The sequence below is a fragment of the Oscarella lobularis genome, chromosome 5, assembly GCF_947507565.1.
Source record: "Oscarella lobularis chromosome 5, ooOscLobu1.1, whole genome shotgun sequence".
Classification (NCBI taxonomy): domain Eukaryota; kingdom Metazoa; phylum Porifera; class Homoscleromorpha; order Homosclerophorida; family Oscarellidae; genus Oscarella; species Oscarella lobularis.
The window spans coordinates 3046091-3060293 of NC_089179.1; the positions used below are offsets into that span (position 1 = coordinate 3046091).

General features: G+C 45.8%; 5 protein-coding genes across 7 annotated transcripts; 4 read left to right on the plus strand and 1 right to left on the minus strand.

Annotated features, from left to right (window-relative positions):
• Positions 1 to 246: 246 nt before the first annotated feature.
• LOC136186944 (death-associated protein kinase 1-like) lies at positions 247 to 5845 on the minus strand. 3 transcript variants are annotated; one of them, XM_065974435.1, is made up of 18 exons: positions 5763 to 5838; positions 5652 to 5714; positions 5308 to 5489; positions 5124 to 5249; positions 4971 to 5072; positions 4818 to 4922; positions 4652 to 4762; positions 4501 to 4599; positions 4357 to 4452; positions 4177 to 4293; positions 4024 to 4128; positions 3870 to 3974; positions 3757 to 3822; positions 3072 to 3698; positions 2821 to 3015; positions 1892 to 2756; positions 1573 to 1840; positions 247 to 1069 (listed from the first exon to the last, which is right to left on the minus strand). In XM_065974435.1, exons 2-18 carry the CDS (start codon positions 5704 to 5706, stop codon positions 991 to 993), a joined length of 3303 nt encoding a protein of 1100 aa, XP_065830507.1. In that variant the 5' UTR covers positions 5707 to 5714; positions 5763 to 5838; the 3' UTR covers positions 247 to 990. The 3 variants fall into 3 exon arrangements, with proteins under 3 accessions (XP_065830507.1, XP_065830506.1, XP_065830505.1); XM_065974434.1 differs by having other exon boundaries at positions 4024 to 4293; positions 5308 to 5486; positions 5763 to 5845; XM_065974433.1 differs by having other exon boundaries at positions 4024 to 4293.
• A 2805-nt stretch (positions 5846 to 8650) lies between these two features.
• Positions 8651 to 10888, plus strand: LOC136187871 (uncharacterized protein in vnfD 5'region-like). The gene is made up of 4 exons (XM_065975591.1): positions 8651 to 8764; positions 8912 to 8990; positions 9042 to 9379; positions 9431 to 10888. The coding sequence occupies exons 1-4, from the start codon at positions 8729 to 8731 to the stop codon at positions 10796 to 10798; spliced, it is 1821 nt and encodes a 606-aa protein (XP_065831663.1). The 5' UTR covers positions 8651 to 8728; the 3' UTR covers positions 10799 to 10888.
• Positions 10798 to 12581, plus strand: LOC136187872 (uncharacterized). Its single transcript, XM_065975593.1, has 6 exons — positions 10798 to 10980; positions 11035 to 11222; positions 11270 to 11387; positions 11442 to 11588; positions 11649 to 12020; positions 12071 to 12581. Exons 1-6 carry the CDS (start codon positions 10800 to 10802, stop codon positions 12103 to 12105), a joined length of 1041 nt encoding a protein of 346 aa, XP_065831665.1. The 5' UTR covers positions 10798 to 10799; the 3' UTR covers positions 12106 to 12581.
• LOC136187393 (insulin-like growth factor 1 receptor) lies at positions 12129 to 12569 on the plus strand. Its single transcript, XM_065974972.1, has one exon. It carries the CDS (start codon positions 12129 to 12131, stop codon positions 12567 to 12569), a length of 441 nt encoding a protein of 146 aa, XP_065831044.1.
• On the plus strand, positions 12570 to 14165 carry LOC136187394 (NT-3 growth factor receptor-like; the record flags this gene model as incomplete). The annotated part of the gene is made up of 1 exon (XM_065974973.1): positions 12570 to 14165. A coding segment is annotated over one exon (978 nt), but the record flags the coding sequence as incomplete, so codon positions are not given.
• Positions 14166 to 14203: the final 38 nt, after the last annotated feature.

Sequence of the window (14203 nt, forward strand, 5' to 3'; positions counted from 1 at the left end):
ATATATATGTATATATGCGTGGCAAAATAGCGGCAATATATATACGTTTCTGCACGTGTTGGCTGCATGAGCTTCGGCTGGGTGCGCGACATTGAGCCAGCTGAAACGTTAGCTGCCACTGTTAGACTATGAACGTTGTAAACCGCAAAGCGTACCGCACTGTCTTAGTGGCTAGGAACTAAAACATTCTCCTTGGTAGACAGCCAGAACTGACTAGACTATAGTCATATAGTAATAAAACCGACTACTGCCTACTCGATTATAAGGCAATAAATTCACGCCGCCCCAAGAACAGAAACAGTCTCGAAACGAGAGTAATTTAACGACAGAAAAAAACGACACGTACGTCAAGGAGCGCTCGAACTGCAAGTGACAATAAATCAAAACCTAACGGTGACTGAACGAAAATCGAAGTCTTTCAAATCCAGCGCTCCTCCCTTTGCTAACAGATCCCCGAACACTCGCTCGTAACTGCTCGCGGTAACTTGAGCAGCGACCCGGTAGGGAAACCAGTCGATAACGCCCCCAAACAAATTGTTCGTGACGGCGAAAATGTCGCAGTGGGTCTCGGGACGCTCCTCATTCGGTCGCGCGATGGTGAACGTAAGACCGGCGCGAGCGCGCGTATAATTAACCGGAAATCGCGGGGACGATCGATCGAAGTCGTTACGGTCCGTGCCCTTGTAAAAGCATGCGCGGGCGTGGTCGCAGGTGACGTAAACGACGTCATGGACGAGGAGACGCGTTTGAAGCGGCCACGGCGTGACGATGTTCCAGAGAGCGACGAGTTGATCGTCTATGCTGGAAACGATCGGCGCATAGACGTCCCACTTCTGGCGAATCTCGTGCCTGCTGAGAAGGCAGGCGACTTTTAGGGCGGTAATTGGCACGGAGGACCAGTAGAATTTCATTTGGAATCGAGGACCGGACGATTCGAATTGTTTCGATGGATCTGCTGTGTAGTAGAATTTCGCGTTTGGCCCAAGTCTGTCAGGGTTGCCGTCGCGCAAGAATGTCCATCCAGGGTCCTCGCGGCTTTCCTTTTCCAGTCGAAAAGCGTGCTGCACGTCTGAAATAGAGAACGGCTCGGGAAGGACGTTCATTTTCAACAAATTACAACAAAAATGTCGTACGCATGCGAGCGCAGTGCACTGTTTCTTCCGGTATGCAAACGGTTAAGCGTATGCGTTATTTACGCCTTCATGTGCGGATCAGTGCGGGACTATCACTAATCAATGTCTTAACTCCAGTGGTCATTTCGCTTCCTACTAAATGTTAGCCTAGTCGAAATCCGAGAGGTACATTCAATTTTGGAGCCACATCAAATTTGGAGTACTAAGCGACAAAGTACCCCAGTATGCAGGTGCTCCAAATAAAAAGGTATACAGATACCATATGATTTCACTACCGCAGAAGGTCCGTCTAGTAAAAATTCCTCGTTTCTCTTCTGCCGATATTAACTACATCGGGTAACACACTAAATTACTAAAAGAGAAAAAAATGTACAGTCTGCCTCTAATGTCGGTCAGTCCGAGTTTTGCTATTTATTGACGCTCATGCAGCTCTTCGTACTTGCTTTTGATGGCTGATCGGGCAATACCGACCTGCTGGAACCAACGAAGAAGACCGCCTACTGTCGGAGATGCTGATTGCTTCGTCCACAACTCCAGCACCTTAAACATACGAACGAAATTATCACGAGTAAACTCGCCAATGTCATGACGATCATTCAAGCTTGTGCCTAGGAAAATACTAACAGCTTCCCACTTTGATCCGTCGACGGCAGCGCACGCCGTCAGGAACTCAGCTGATGCCAAATCTTCGTCCGCGGGAAAAATGCCTATATAATATGTAATTAACAAAAGATAAACATTTCCAAAAGGAAGAATACCGGACGCAGTGGTAGGCCAAGCAAAGAGCACCAAGTCTCTGACGCGAGACCGATGACGTCTTTCCGGTCGAGCAGAAAAAAGGAAATGATCAAGAGCCTTGTCGTTCGCCTTCTGATGAACTGCACTCGACGAATAAATAGCCGGATCTTCGTCGAGCAGTTTCAGATGGCAGCTGTCTATATAGAACCAATTGAAAGCAACGCCAGGACTCCTTTCGTCGCACGCTGCCACGATCATCGTCTTCAGCTCGTCGAGAAACTCCTTCGCAGTCGACTCGTATCCGGCTTTGTCTGACCAGCGAAGGATGACGTCGATGCAATGGCGTTCCTTCTTTAGGCCCAATCTTATTAGACACTCGACCTCTTTGTCGTCGACTATCTTCACTAATTTGACGCCGTCCTTCCAGACTTCGTGGCTCGTGTTGGCCAGGCGAGAGCATCGACATTGAAGAAGGACGAACGACGATGGTGATATGATATCGACGCAATGGACACACTCGTATCGTTGACCACGATACACGTCCATCGTTGAATGCTTACCCCAGGCGTCGCCAGGAATTGAACACTGAAGAAGAGCCGGAATCTGATATACTTCTGGTAAGTGTTCAACCCGAAAACACAGTTCGAGGTACAGAAGAATTTCAATTGCATCGTCGACTGGAACTGAAAACGGAGACGGGATCCCTTTCTCTTTGAGATGGTTTCCGAATGCGACCAAAGCTGAGTTGATGTCCTCTTTAGACGCCTTGCCTGATTTTTCAGTTGGCATGCCAAATGGGAAATAGGGTGGTGAAAGAAGAGGGCCAATCACGTTGTGACATAACCAGATTGGTCGGACGCAAATTCGACGACCCAGATTAACGATCTAAGGAAATAACAATAATAATAAAGAAAATATGGCAATTCTATTGATTAAAACGCCCACTCACTATTCCAGATGAGTCAAGATACTCAACGGCAATTTTTTTCTCGCCGTCTGTCAAAGTGATGCCGACGTCTTCGGCGACGAATTTCTCAAACTCTTCTGTCGTCATGAAATAGCCCAACGGACCCTTGCGCTTCTCGTCCGGAAGAGAGAGATTCTGCTCAATTGAATAGCACAATTTGGGCACATCCTCTGCAGTCTGCAAAACAGAAAAACCGAGTGCCTAAGCAACGAGCAAGATAACACTACATCCACCTCTAAGATTTGTTCACGGAGACTTCTGAGCTTGTCTCGGCAGTTGTTCATGCGAACCGAATTGCTTTTACTACAATCCATTTCGATTACGTGTGAAATCTCAAAGGTGTCTCCAAATTCCTCCTGAAGAATTCCTGCAACTCTTTTCAGCTGAAAACTCGCTTCGGTTCCCGCCTTCTCTTGGACGCCAACTAAATTGAAGATCATGACAAGGCGAATCAGCGATCTCAAGTGCGGAGGAAGCATGCGCAACGAAGCCTTGGCAAACGCACACCAATAGCGTCCTTCTTGTAACAGAAGACTTTCTGACGTCATCTCCTCTCCGTCTCGAAAGCGAAGAACAAGAGCAAACATTGTATTGGAGCGTCGAAAGAAGAGACCGTGAGCGCTGTGGAAGGTCCATTGGGCACCAAAGTCCCACGTCGTTCCTTTGCCCACTCCCGGAATTTTGACATGGTGAATTTCAATGCCGGCTGTGCGATCTTTCGCGTCGACTGGAGGACGATTGAGTTGAAGAAGAGAATTGACGAACGTGGTTTTTCCCGCCATATCGCTGCCAATTACGCAGATTTTGATCGAATCAGGTTGAACTTTTTCGCGTTGAAGGATAGAAAATCGGGCAGCGTCCTATTAAACTAATTACGCCCAGAACAGTATACAAAAGCAAACTGAAAATGGCGCGTACGTAATGCTGTCGAAGTCGCATTCTGATTTCACCATCTTCTGCCAGCTGATGAGGCGTCTTTCCGTACTATAAATTCCGCCTTATAATCTGCCATTTCTGAAATGACGCCTCACTTCGTCTTCGCACGTGACGTCAACACCCTTTTCAATCAAGTAATCTATAACTGACTTGCTTGGGGAGACTTGACTTGCTGCAAGATGCAAGGCATTGCGATTTATCTGTAAAAGATAAGATAGAGACAAGGCCAGCAGTGAACATTCTGAGTACGAAATCTCTAGCAGAAATATCAGCCCCTAGTTCGATCAGCTGCTGAATAGCAACAAACGAAGGTGGACATAACGCACATGCGTGCAATAACGGCGTTCTCCCCTTCTGAAACAGAAATCGCGAAATAGGCCAAAAGTGTGAAAATGCTGTCACCCTATTCTTTGAATTGACATCAACCCTTCTCTCAGTGATAAGATGCTTCACAGCATCTTTCACGTCATCTTCGGAATGTTCTTCCCTACTGGCGTAAAACAAAGCCGTTTGCCCTTTCTGCATAAACGAAGCGGTTAATCATATGATACATGTATTAATTAATTAGTAACGCTCTAAAACCTTATCTGTTGCTCTACAATCAGCTCCTCTCTCGCTCAAGTAACGCATTTTCAGTAGGCCCCTTCCACACGCTAACATCAAAGGCGTTTGTCCCAGCTAAAGACGAAATGAGTGGAAATTTACGACACAAAAAATTGTCATAACCCTGTTAGATTCATTAACAAGAGCGCCGCGTTCTACAAGCCATTTCACTCCAAATATGCTTCCACTCCAAGCGGCATTATGAAGAGGAGTCTCCTTGTCCTACCAGACACAAATATCCTTCTCATAGGTATCAAAAGAACTCATTTTGTACCGTTTCTTTAGTAGTATCGATGCTGCACTTTTCCCTTCTTTTATGGAGCAGATGATGAAAAACATCGTCAGCTTCGTCAAACGACGCAAATTCATTTGTGGCAGCCCAAAACTATTAGAAAGCCCTATGCCTTATGGATAGCCAGAGAGCAGAGCGAATCTCTTACTATGTCAAGAGGTGACAACTTGGCGCCATTCCTTTCCAGAACTATCATTTTCTCCACTGCGTCAATAGAGCTTGCACAGGCATACGAATAAGGAGTACGTCCATGCTGAACCAAAAATAAGAGTGCGCGCGTTGAAAAAAGTCCAGGTCATACTTTGTCTTCCACGTCAACATTGGCACCCAAATAAATAAGTTGAAGCACGCCATGATAATTTCCCCACTCGCATGCACAGTGAAGTGGCTTTGTTTCATTCCACTACAAACACCCAACAATTAATAACTAATGATCAATTTCATCAATTGATACCAGTGATTGGCCATTAACGTTATACTTTCGTTTCACGACTATTTCGAGATACCATACACATGCTTCCTTATTCGTCATAAACTGTCTTCCAGCCACATAGTGAAGGGCTCCCAAGCCAGTCCTGAACTTCATTAGGAAGCTTGTTACTAGACATCACCGGCAGCGATAAAGGAGTTCTCTATACCTGCTCACTTCGAAATCCTTTCTCAGCTAAGAGAAATCTCTCAACTTCGCTCCAGTTTCGGTCGTCGATCATCGATATCAAGATTTCGATCGCAGTTGTCGCTTCTGCCAGACTTGTCTCTTCTCCAAGACTTGTCTTTTCTGCCAGAGCAGCTTCGCCTTCTGGGTCTGCTGCAGCGTCTGCTGCAACAAGAGCAAGGGGTCTTATAGTTTCATCTACCGGTATGCTAATTTTTAGTCCCCGAACCCCGCCCATATTTATTTTCGTTCGTTGTCAAATGTAGTTCGTACTCAGAGTACGAACTACATTTGACAATCGCGACGAGTTGAACAGCGGTAAATTACTAAGACGAGCTTGCTTCGGGAGAGTCTGTTTGCGAGATTTCCTTAACTTGCGCATTTTACTATCTACAGAGAGAATTTAGCAAGGAAACGGCAAACTACGCTGTTTGTCACTTTCGAATCGCTACAAGGCTGCCGAAGAGAGCCGCTACAAAAAGAATCACCACTTTCTAAACCATGTTGACATCCCGGATAAACCGGGAAAAGCTCACTTTTGCGAACGCTTCGGATTCTGGCATGTCGAGCAAGAAGAGTATGGCCCAAGACGCTGGAAAATCAGATGAGCCGACTAGAAAATGCCCTAAGCCTACGAGTCACCTGGCCAGAGAAAAGATCTCAGATTTCAGCTACATAGCGAGTTTTCGGACCTTTCCAACGTCAGCGACGTGCTTGCGGGACTCCAAATGACCTATCAACGGTGCGTGTGAACCGACAGAATGCCAAACGGACGAAATACGGAACCGCGATCACTTCGAAGTGAAGGAAACGGCGGGAGGATAGTTTTACTAGAATCCGTGATAGTTTCCTGTTCCAAAGGCGATTTCGTATAGTGAGATCAAGGTAGAATGAGACCTTCTGACGAAATTACAATTTCTTATTTCTTATCGTTGATTTGTCAAGAGTCGATTAGAGGAAACGTTTTGAATATTTGTAAATATCTATTTGTTTTAGACGTCGCTAAAACGGACGCAAACCAAAAGGTACGCACAACGATTATTTTACGGTGACTAATACCATTTTTTAGGTCGCGCTGAAGAAAAATGATGGACGAAGACAAAAGGAGAGAAGAAAGGCCATGGGACACGCTAGATTTCCGGTAGAATGATTTTTGTACTGCGTGCTTCTGTGGAATAGAATATGAGCAAATTGAGCATGCAAGTAGCGTTGCCAAGGCGATTCCAGAATGGCTCTGTTTCCCAAAGAAAACCATACCAACCGTGAGAACTATTTTTCGTCCGATCTCTATCATTTCCCAGTACCAAAATCGATCTTTATAATTACTGCCGAGGAATTGAATGCTCTTTAGAAAATCATCTCCCAAAGATAGATCCTTGAACTTGCGCGGTGCGAGAGCCTCGCGTCTCTTGCGTTTCAGAGCCATAAAGAGGAGGAAAAGTAGAACGAATGCGTAAAGTATGAGGACCGTGCATGTAACCCACAAGGCAGTTGATGTGGAATAGATACACGGAACGCTGTAATCCGCCTTTAGAAGCCACCTGCAGCATTTGTCAGAGTCGCTCGCATTAGATTGTCGAAGACATATCTTAGTGCACGTCCATTTCTTATATGGTACTGTAGCCAGTATAGAAGTGGCCGTTGAGGGATAGTTGATAAATAGGATCCACCAACTGTTCCTCATGCAAGTCATTCTCAGTTCAGATACTTTTCTCTTGATAACTGCTTGTCCGCTTTTGAAAGGCACTAGAAAATACTTTTGCTTTGCTTTATAGTATCCCCATATGAGCAAGAATGAGTTGAATCGAGAATTTAAGCGTCAGCTGCGAAGAACGAAAACGCGCCAAAATGGAATCCCTGGCCTATTTTTCTGATTTGTCGCCCGAAATCAAATGAGCGGCCAATAGTAAAGCATCGCTGCAAACGTACGCGAGATTTCAGCGATTATTCGCGAAATTAGGCTCTGTAGCTGCAGTGGGGTTTCAGTCTTTTAGGCCGATTATCTGCGAATCTGCGACATGCCAAAAAATAGCCCCAGACTCATATGAAAGTTAGGCTTTTTTCTCGCTAGATAACGTGGTATTTACATCTGATCTAGTCCCCCTAGATCTTATCAGAGCCAAAACATTTCGAAACACGCGTCTTTGAATTCTCATTGGCTAATGCCTATTGTTACTTCACTCGCGGCGAGCATGCTCAGTGAAAGTTATCCCTGCAGTATAGGGCTTATTCATGTGACGTCAAGGATCACGTGACTCCAATTAGCCGCCATCTTGAGTGGTTCGACGAGCGACGTTGGTTCCGTAGACGTTACTAATAAATCAGGACAGTTTGGCCTCTGGATCCAGTGAGTAAGGATCATAGTTAGGGAGAACCGAGCTCACCAGAATGACGATGGATCTTTGAGCGCCTTTCTTTGATAGAGCTACTACCGGTATACAACAGAGTACAGTGCACGCCACCATAAATTTCCAATTTTTCAGTCTCCTACCCCTTTACAAAAGGCCCTGCTAACGTAACTAAAATGTCATTAAATAGTTTAGGAGGTAATATAAATGTGATTGTGAAACTCTTCCGCCTAAAACGAAGAAGTTCTGCTATCAGCCAATCACGGACCAGTGTTCGTTCACATAATGTTCGCGCAATTTTGGTAAAGGGGTTAAGTGATTGTTACGTCACAGTCATACTATTGTGATAAAAAAAATATTTCCATGTTGCTAGCCGTGCGCGCGTTAGGGTAGCATCGCTCTAATCGAAGCCAAATTCGAGACGAAATACTTTCGCCAAAAAGCATTTCTTCGTTAATGTCTATCAATGAGATTTTAAAATTGCCTTTCAGTGACCCCCTAAAATTTTGAAAAGAAAAATTTATGGTGTCGTTATGGAGAAAAATGCACAAAAGGAGCGTAGGTACGCAACCTAGAAACGGCCGTTTTTGCGAAAACCAGAAAATTTCGGAAACATTTCATTCAATGAAAAGTTTTGAAATTTTCTCCAGTACATCAGCAGCCCTAAGCGATTTTTACCGGATACGCGAGAAGTCAGCAAAACGCGTTTTTGGGCGTGGCATCGCGAAAGTAATTTTTTCTCTAAACCGGCGGCTTCACTAGACCCGAAAGAACAAACGCTGTTAGGAGAAACAATCTCCTAAACTCATAGTAGCGCGAAAAGTGCGGCCGATGGCGAGACCTTCATTTCGCGAGAAAAAACGCGCGCTAGTTGCTAAGTGGAAATTTTTCAATTGTTGGGCCAGCTAGCAGAGATTATCTCTGGTGCCAGCATGAAAGTGGAAAGGGTCGAGGCATCAACCGATCGCGCATGCTCGCACATTGTGACGCAACGAACAGCCCTCGCAGTTCTCGTCTTCGCTTGCTACGTTCGTTGCATTGCGAATCTTTCTCCGAATGTCTTCTACTGACGAATTGAGCACGTCCACTTCGGTGAGCATCTCGCGAATCGGGCCACGACGAAGAAACTTGTGACCCGCGCTCGATGCGATGTCCCTACCGCCTTTTTCTAGCTCTTCTGCTCTCAAGATTCGCGTACGAATTACTTTAGGAATCATACTAATCTATGGAACGTTCTAGGTGGAGAGAAACAGTGCGCCAGCGGCGAAGTCTTCGGCGAAGTCTCCGCTAAAGCGGCTGTTCGATCATTCATCGGCAGGTACGAAAAGTCTAAGTCATTCGTATCGAGTGTCTGAGGCGAATAATGCAGATACTTCTCCGAAGAGGAAATTCGTCACGTCGCAGGGTGCCTCGTTCAGCGCTCATCGATTGCCGGGCACGGCGTACGTCGACAAAACAGGCCTCGTAGCAAAACTCGTGTTGCGTGAAGGTGGATACTTCGTCCATCGTCCTCGCAAATTCGGAAAAAGCGTCTTGCTCGACACAATTCACACGTTTTTCAAAGGAAATAAGGAGGACTTCGAAGGACTGAAGATCTACGATGATCCTGCAGTGTCGTGGGACAGTTTTCCTGTCATTAGTTTATCCATGAACGAAGTGCGTGTGCCGGGGGAGGTCGATCAATATGATGCCAGATTGGCATCTATGGTTGGTGCACTACAAAGTGCATTGAACCTGTATTTAGACGTTTTTGTTTAGGTTCGCAAACACGCCAAAAAGCATCACGATATTCGCCTTGAAGACTCGTCGGATTCAACACAGCTTTTTTCTGACTACATCGAAGACGTTTATTTGAAGTACAAAAAAGGCGTCGTAATTTTGATCGATGAATACGATGCGCCCCTTCTTTCTTGCCTCGACAACGAAAACCCGAAGCTTCTGAAAGGCATCGGGGGAGTTCTTTCATCCTTCTATTCTGTGCTCAAGTCCCGAGCTGCAAAAGGCCAGGTTCGATTTCGCTACGTCACGGGAATTACGAAGCTCGCGAGAGATAGCATGGGATCAACTCTCAATGATCTCGATTCAATAGACGACAAGAAGCGTTTTCCTGAAATGGCGACCCTGTGTGGATTCACCGAACAGGAAATCAAGACGGACTATGCGCAAGACTTGTCACGGCTAGCAGTATTGGAAGAAAAAACAGAGGTGGAATTTTTCGAAAAAATTGAGAATTTATACAGCGGTTACAATTGGCATTTATGTGGCAGCAGAGCGGCTCTCGTCTACAATCCGTACGCTATCAATTGCGTGTTTCTCTCGGATGATTTGAAACCGTGCTGGGCAGACGAATTCCTGCCATCTTGGCTTAAGAAGTTCTTTCGTTCCTGTGACTTTTTCGACATAGCGAATATTCTCTCCGGAACCGTGCCGTGGAGTGGCCGTATAGGCGGCTTTGCGGATCTTTTTGATGTGCTTAATCCTAATTCTGTACGACTAGTAATGTGGGAATGCGGTCTTCTCAATGTTTGCTTTGACGGCGAAGAAAGAGGGTATCTCGGAAGGTGCCGATATCCGAATCAAGAGGTTCGTTCTGTCGTTGAAAGAATGGTTCTTGATGACATGAAGAAGGTACCGGAAAAAGAAGAACGCAGAAAATTTCACGACGGCGCCCAGAGAATGATCGAGGCCTTACGATCAGACAATATTCAGTTATTCATGAATGAAATTGCTCATCTCATTGATATGATTCCTAACGTGGTATTTGGAGGAGGCGGGATTGATGTGAGGACGTACGAGTCTTTCTATCACACAGTGGTATACACAAGCCTGTACACTCTTCCGTCCGTCATTGACGATGTTGAATTTGAATCGGAGAAAACGGCAGCTGCCGGCAGAGGTAATTTCGTGGTCTATTCAAAGACAACAGCTTACATTACGGAACTCAAATTCGAGAAACCTCTTGATCAGGCGCTGCGTCAAATCGAGGAGAAAGGCTACTACCGTTTTCCCAGCTTGGATGGGCGGCACAGTAAGAAAAGAATCTTGGCTGTAGCAGTTCAGTTCAATTTTGATAAACATGCCAAGAAGATAACAGTGGATCATGATGTGAAGGAACTACGAGCTTGAGATGACTTGTGTAGTTGTACAGTTATCTTCCTTCCCTCTGTTGTCTGTCTTTTGCATGTCTTCTGTTCTTTTTAGTTACTCACGCTACGATGTCTTTGTTTACGCAGTATCTCTAGATCCGTCGTTAGGATTTCGATACTCAAGCGGTCGGACGTCTAGCGTTGTTCTGACGGCAGAAGGCAGTAAGGCAATGTTGTACAAGTCTCAATGCATCATATTTAAATATTAAAAAATAGGACCAACTGGCGCTCCCCGGAATATATCCGTGTTTGGACTTATTAGAGGAAAGGAGCTTTTAGTGACGTGGACGCAGTTGCTTTGTACCCTCATCAACGGCTTGTTGGAGAAGTATGTCATTTACTATCAAAAAGTGAGCGAATCAGCAGTGCCAGTTCAGTCTGTGAATGCATCTCCAAGTTCTACAGTATGACCGTTTATCAACTGCTATTTGTAATCTAATTCGCTTCATAGAATTACACTTTATCAAACTTGGAGCCTCTTGGTGAATATTCAGTTTGGATGCGGGCTTTCACGAGAGTGGGAGGAGGGCCTCGTACTCCCATTGTCCGAGCACGGACAACTGAGAGAAGTATAGGACATCTCTTGAATGTTCTATACGCGGCTAACGAGGTGTACTTTTCAGTTTGCGAATGTTATTTGCCGGGTTCGGTGAGCGAAAACTGCAGCCTGACGACGGGCCAGTGTTTGTGCCGCGATGGCGTCCAAGGACAGAACTGTGACACGTGCATTCTAACAGGAAATTCATTTGCAAATGTATCCGAATGTCCCGGTACGAGTCCACGGTAACGACAACTAAATGTTTTCTTAAATTATTTTTGTTCGGTTTCAGCTCCCCAGTCTGCACCTATGATTCTATATTGCGAAGGTCTTCAGGGAAATCAAGGCAAAGTGAAGGCAATTCGATTAAATTACACGGACGTTTCCGACTGGCGTGGTGAACGTCGAGGATACCGTGTCAATGTGTTCAAAGGAAACGAAACGGGCGTTGGTCAAGTCTTTAGTGATACCATGTACATCGGGCAATCAGCCGGCGAATCAGATGTCTTGAACCTCAATCAGTCGACGATCGACTTCGATCAGTGGTACACGGTAACTATGGTAGCTGAAAGTCGCGCCGACTTCAACCAAACGACCGTCGGTCCGAGCAGCGATCCTTGCCATTTCCTGATACCGACGCCCATTCGTAAGCCACATGGCGCAGGTAATATGTGCATCGTCTATTCCTTCTCGCTCTTATTTATGATCATTTAGAGAGTGATGACATAGTGTCATCAGTGATGACATAGTGTCATCTATCAATGATGACACTATGATAGTCGTCATTGCTGTAGCTATGCTATTACTTATTGTATTTGTGATTATTATGATCTCGGTGCGAAAGAGACGTCATCAGGCAAAATTGGATGAAATTCGACTACAAAATATACAAACCCAACACGAAAGGCTTAACGATGAATTACCCCGCTTGCTCATGGCGTGGCCATCGTACGACAAATTCCAATTCGACGAGGATCGTCTCAAAATCGAAGAAGAACTCGGCGAAGGACACTTCGGAACAATCTATTTCGCGTGGGCCACGGGAATTGTCGACGACGAAGAAAAAACGCGAGCTGCAGTGAAAACACTGAAACAAGGATCGTCGCCGGAAACGGCCGAAGATTTCCGAAAACAAATGGAAATCGCGATGGACTTCGATCATCCGAACGTCGTTCGTCTTCTCGGAATCTGCACGCGCAACGAACCTCTCTAACTCATCGCCGAACTGACGAAACACGGCGATTTGAAAGACTATATTCGAAAATCTCATCCCAACGACACACACCCACGTCCTGCTCTCTCGATCGTGCAACTCGTCGACATCGCCGCTCAGGCGGCATCCGGCGTCGCCTATCTTGCGTCGCGCGGGTTCGTTCATCGCGACGTCGCTGCGCGAAACTTTGTCGTCGGCGAAAACGGCAATAAGTTGACCGTCAAAATCTCTGACTATGGAATGGCAATAGATGAGTACAAAGACGAGTACTGTCCACATAAAGGCGCTGCGATGCCGACTCGATGGATGGCGCCCGAAGCGATCGCCGACGAGAAACACACGGTCGAATCGGATATCTGGTCACTGGGCGTTGTTCTGTGGGAGATCTTCGCCCTGGGCTCTCTGCCCTATATTGGTCAAAGCAACGATGAGGTGATCGACGGAATTCTTCGGGGTAGCTTGAGTTTGGATCGCCCGTCGCTCTGTCCTCGGTCCGTTTATCAGTTTATGCTTCGCTGCTGGGAGAGGAATCCGTCTGAACGAATCAAGTCGGACGACGTGGCCAACGCTTTGAAAGCTATGAGCGATATGGGCGATATATCTGCAAGCCATTTGGCTGTGTCGCCTGCCTCATCAAAGCTGTCCGTTGGTTTGGATTACATGCCGATGAGGACTACTCCTTCTGGAACCAAATCATACCAACCTCTATTGCATCACGCTTACCTAGGGCTTTGTGACGACGACGCCGCTTCTTCTGCGTCGACCGGTCAAAGGCGTGGTACGCACCTGCCGGATTCACAGAGCGAGAGTGAGGAGTCTTTAGATCCCACGTATGAAGATCCAGCTTTGGTGTTTTGCAATAAGTTTTGCAATAACCGAGAGCTGCGTGGCGAAGACGTTCCTTCTGCGTCGACCGGTCAGAAGCGTAGTAAGCACTTGGCGGATTCACAGAACGAGAGTGAAGAGTCTAGAAGCTAATTAGATTCCGCAGAAGCAGATTTAGTGCCTCGCACTTACTTGGAGCTGTGTGACGACGACGTTCCTTCTGCGTCGACCGATCAAAAGCACTCGGCGGATGACACCAACGCCTTAACGCCAACGCAATCGAAGCTGCCCGATCGCATGTCAATGAGTCCTGTCCCTTCTTCTGGCACCGAATTCAATACAACGCTTAAAGATAAAGCTCGATTGCTTGAATCTGATGACGCTTACGTGAATACGAGTGTTCTTTCTGCGTCGAGCGGTCTGAAGCGCAATGCACACGAGAAGGTTTCACAGGAAGAGCGCGAGAAGGTGGAAGAGAAGCAGCTGCCGAAACTTTTGAAATCATCGAGTGTTAAGTATGAAATCCCTACTTATTGTTAGAAGTCGTAGTTATAGCAGAGCGATCTTTCCTTACACGAGCACAAATCATTCAGTAAGTCACTGCATATCAGATAAGATCGATGTTTGCGGATTTTTTGATAGTTATCGGTATTTTACATGTGATTTTCAGATGATAGTATATATTAATTACTCAACTGATGCAGATAGAAAAAGAATTATATGTGATAGTCTGTAGTAATCTTTTCAGTCCTTGCTGTTAGTTAGTTAGTTAGTTAGTTAGTTAGTTAGTTAGTTAGTTAGTTAGTTAG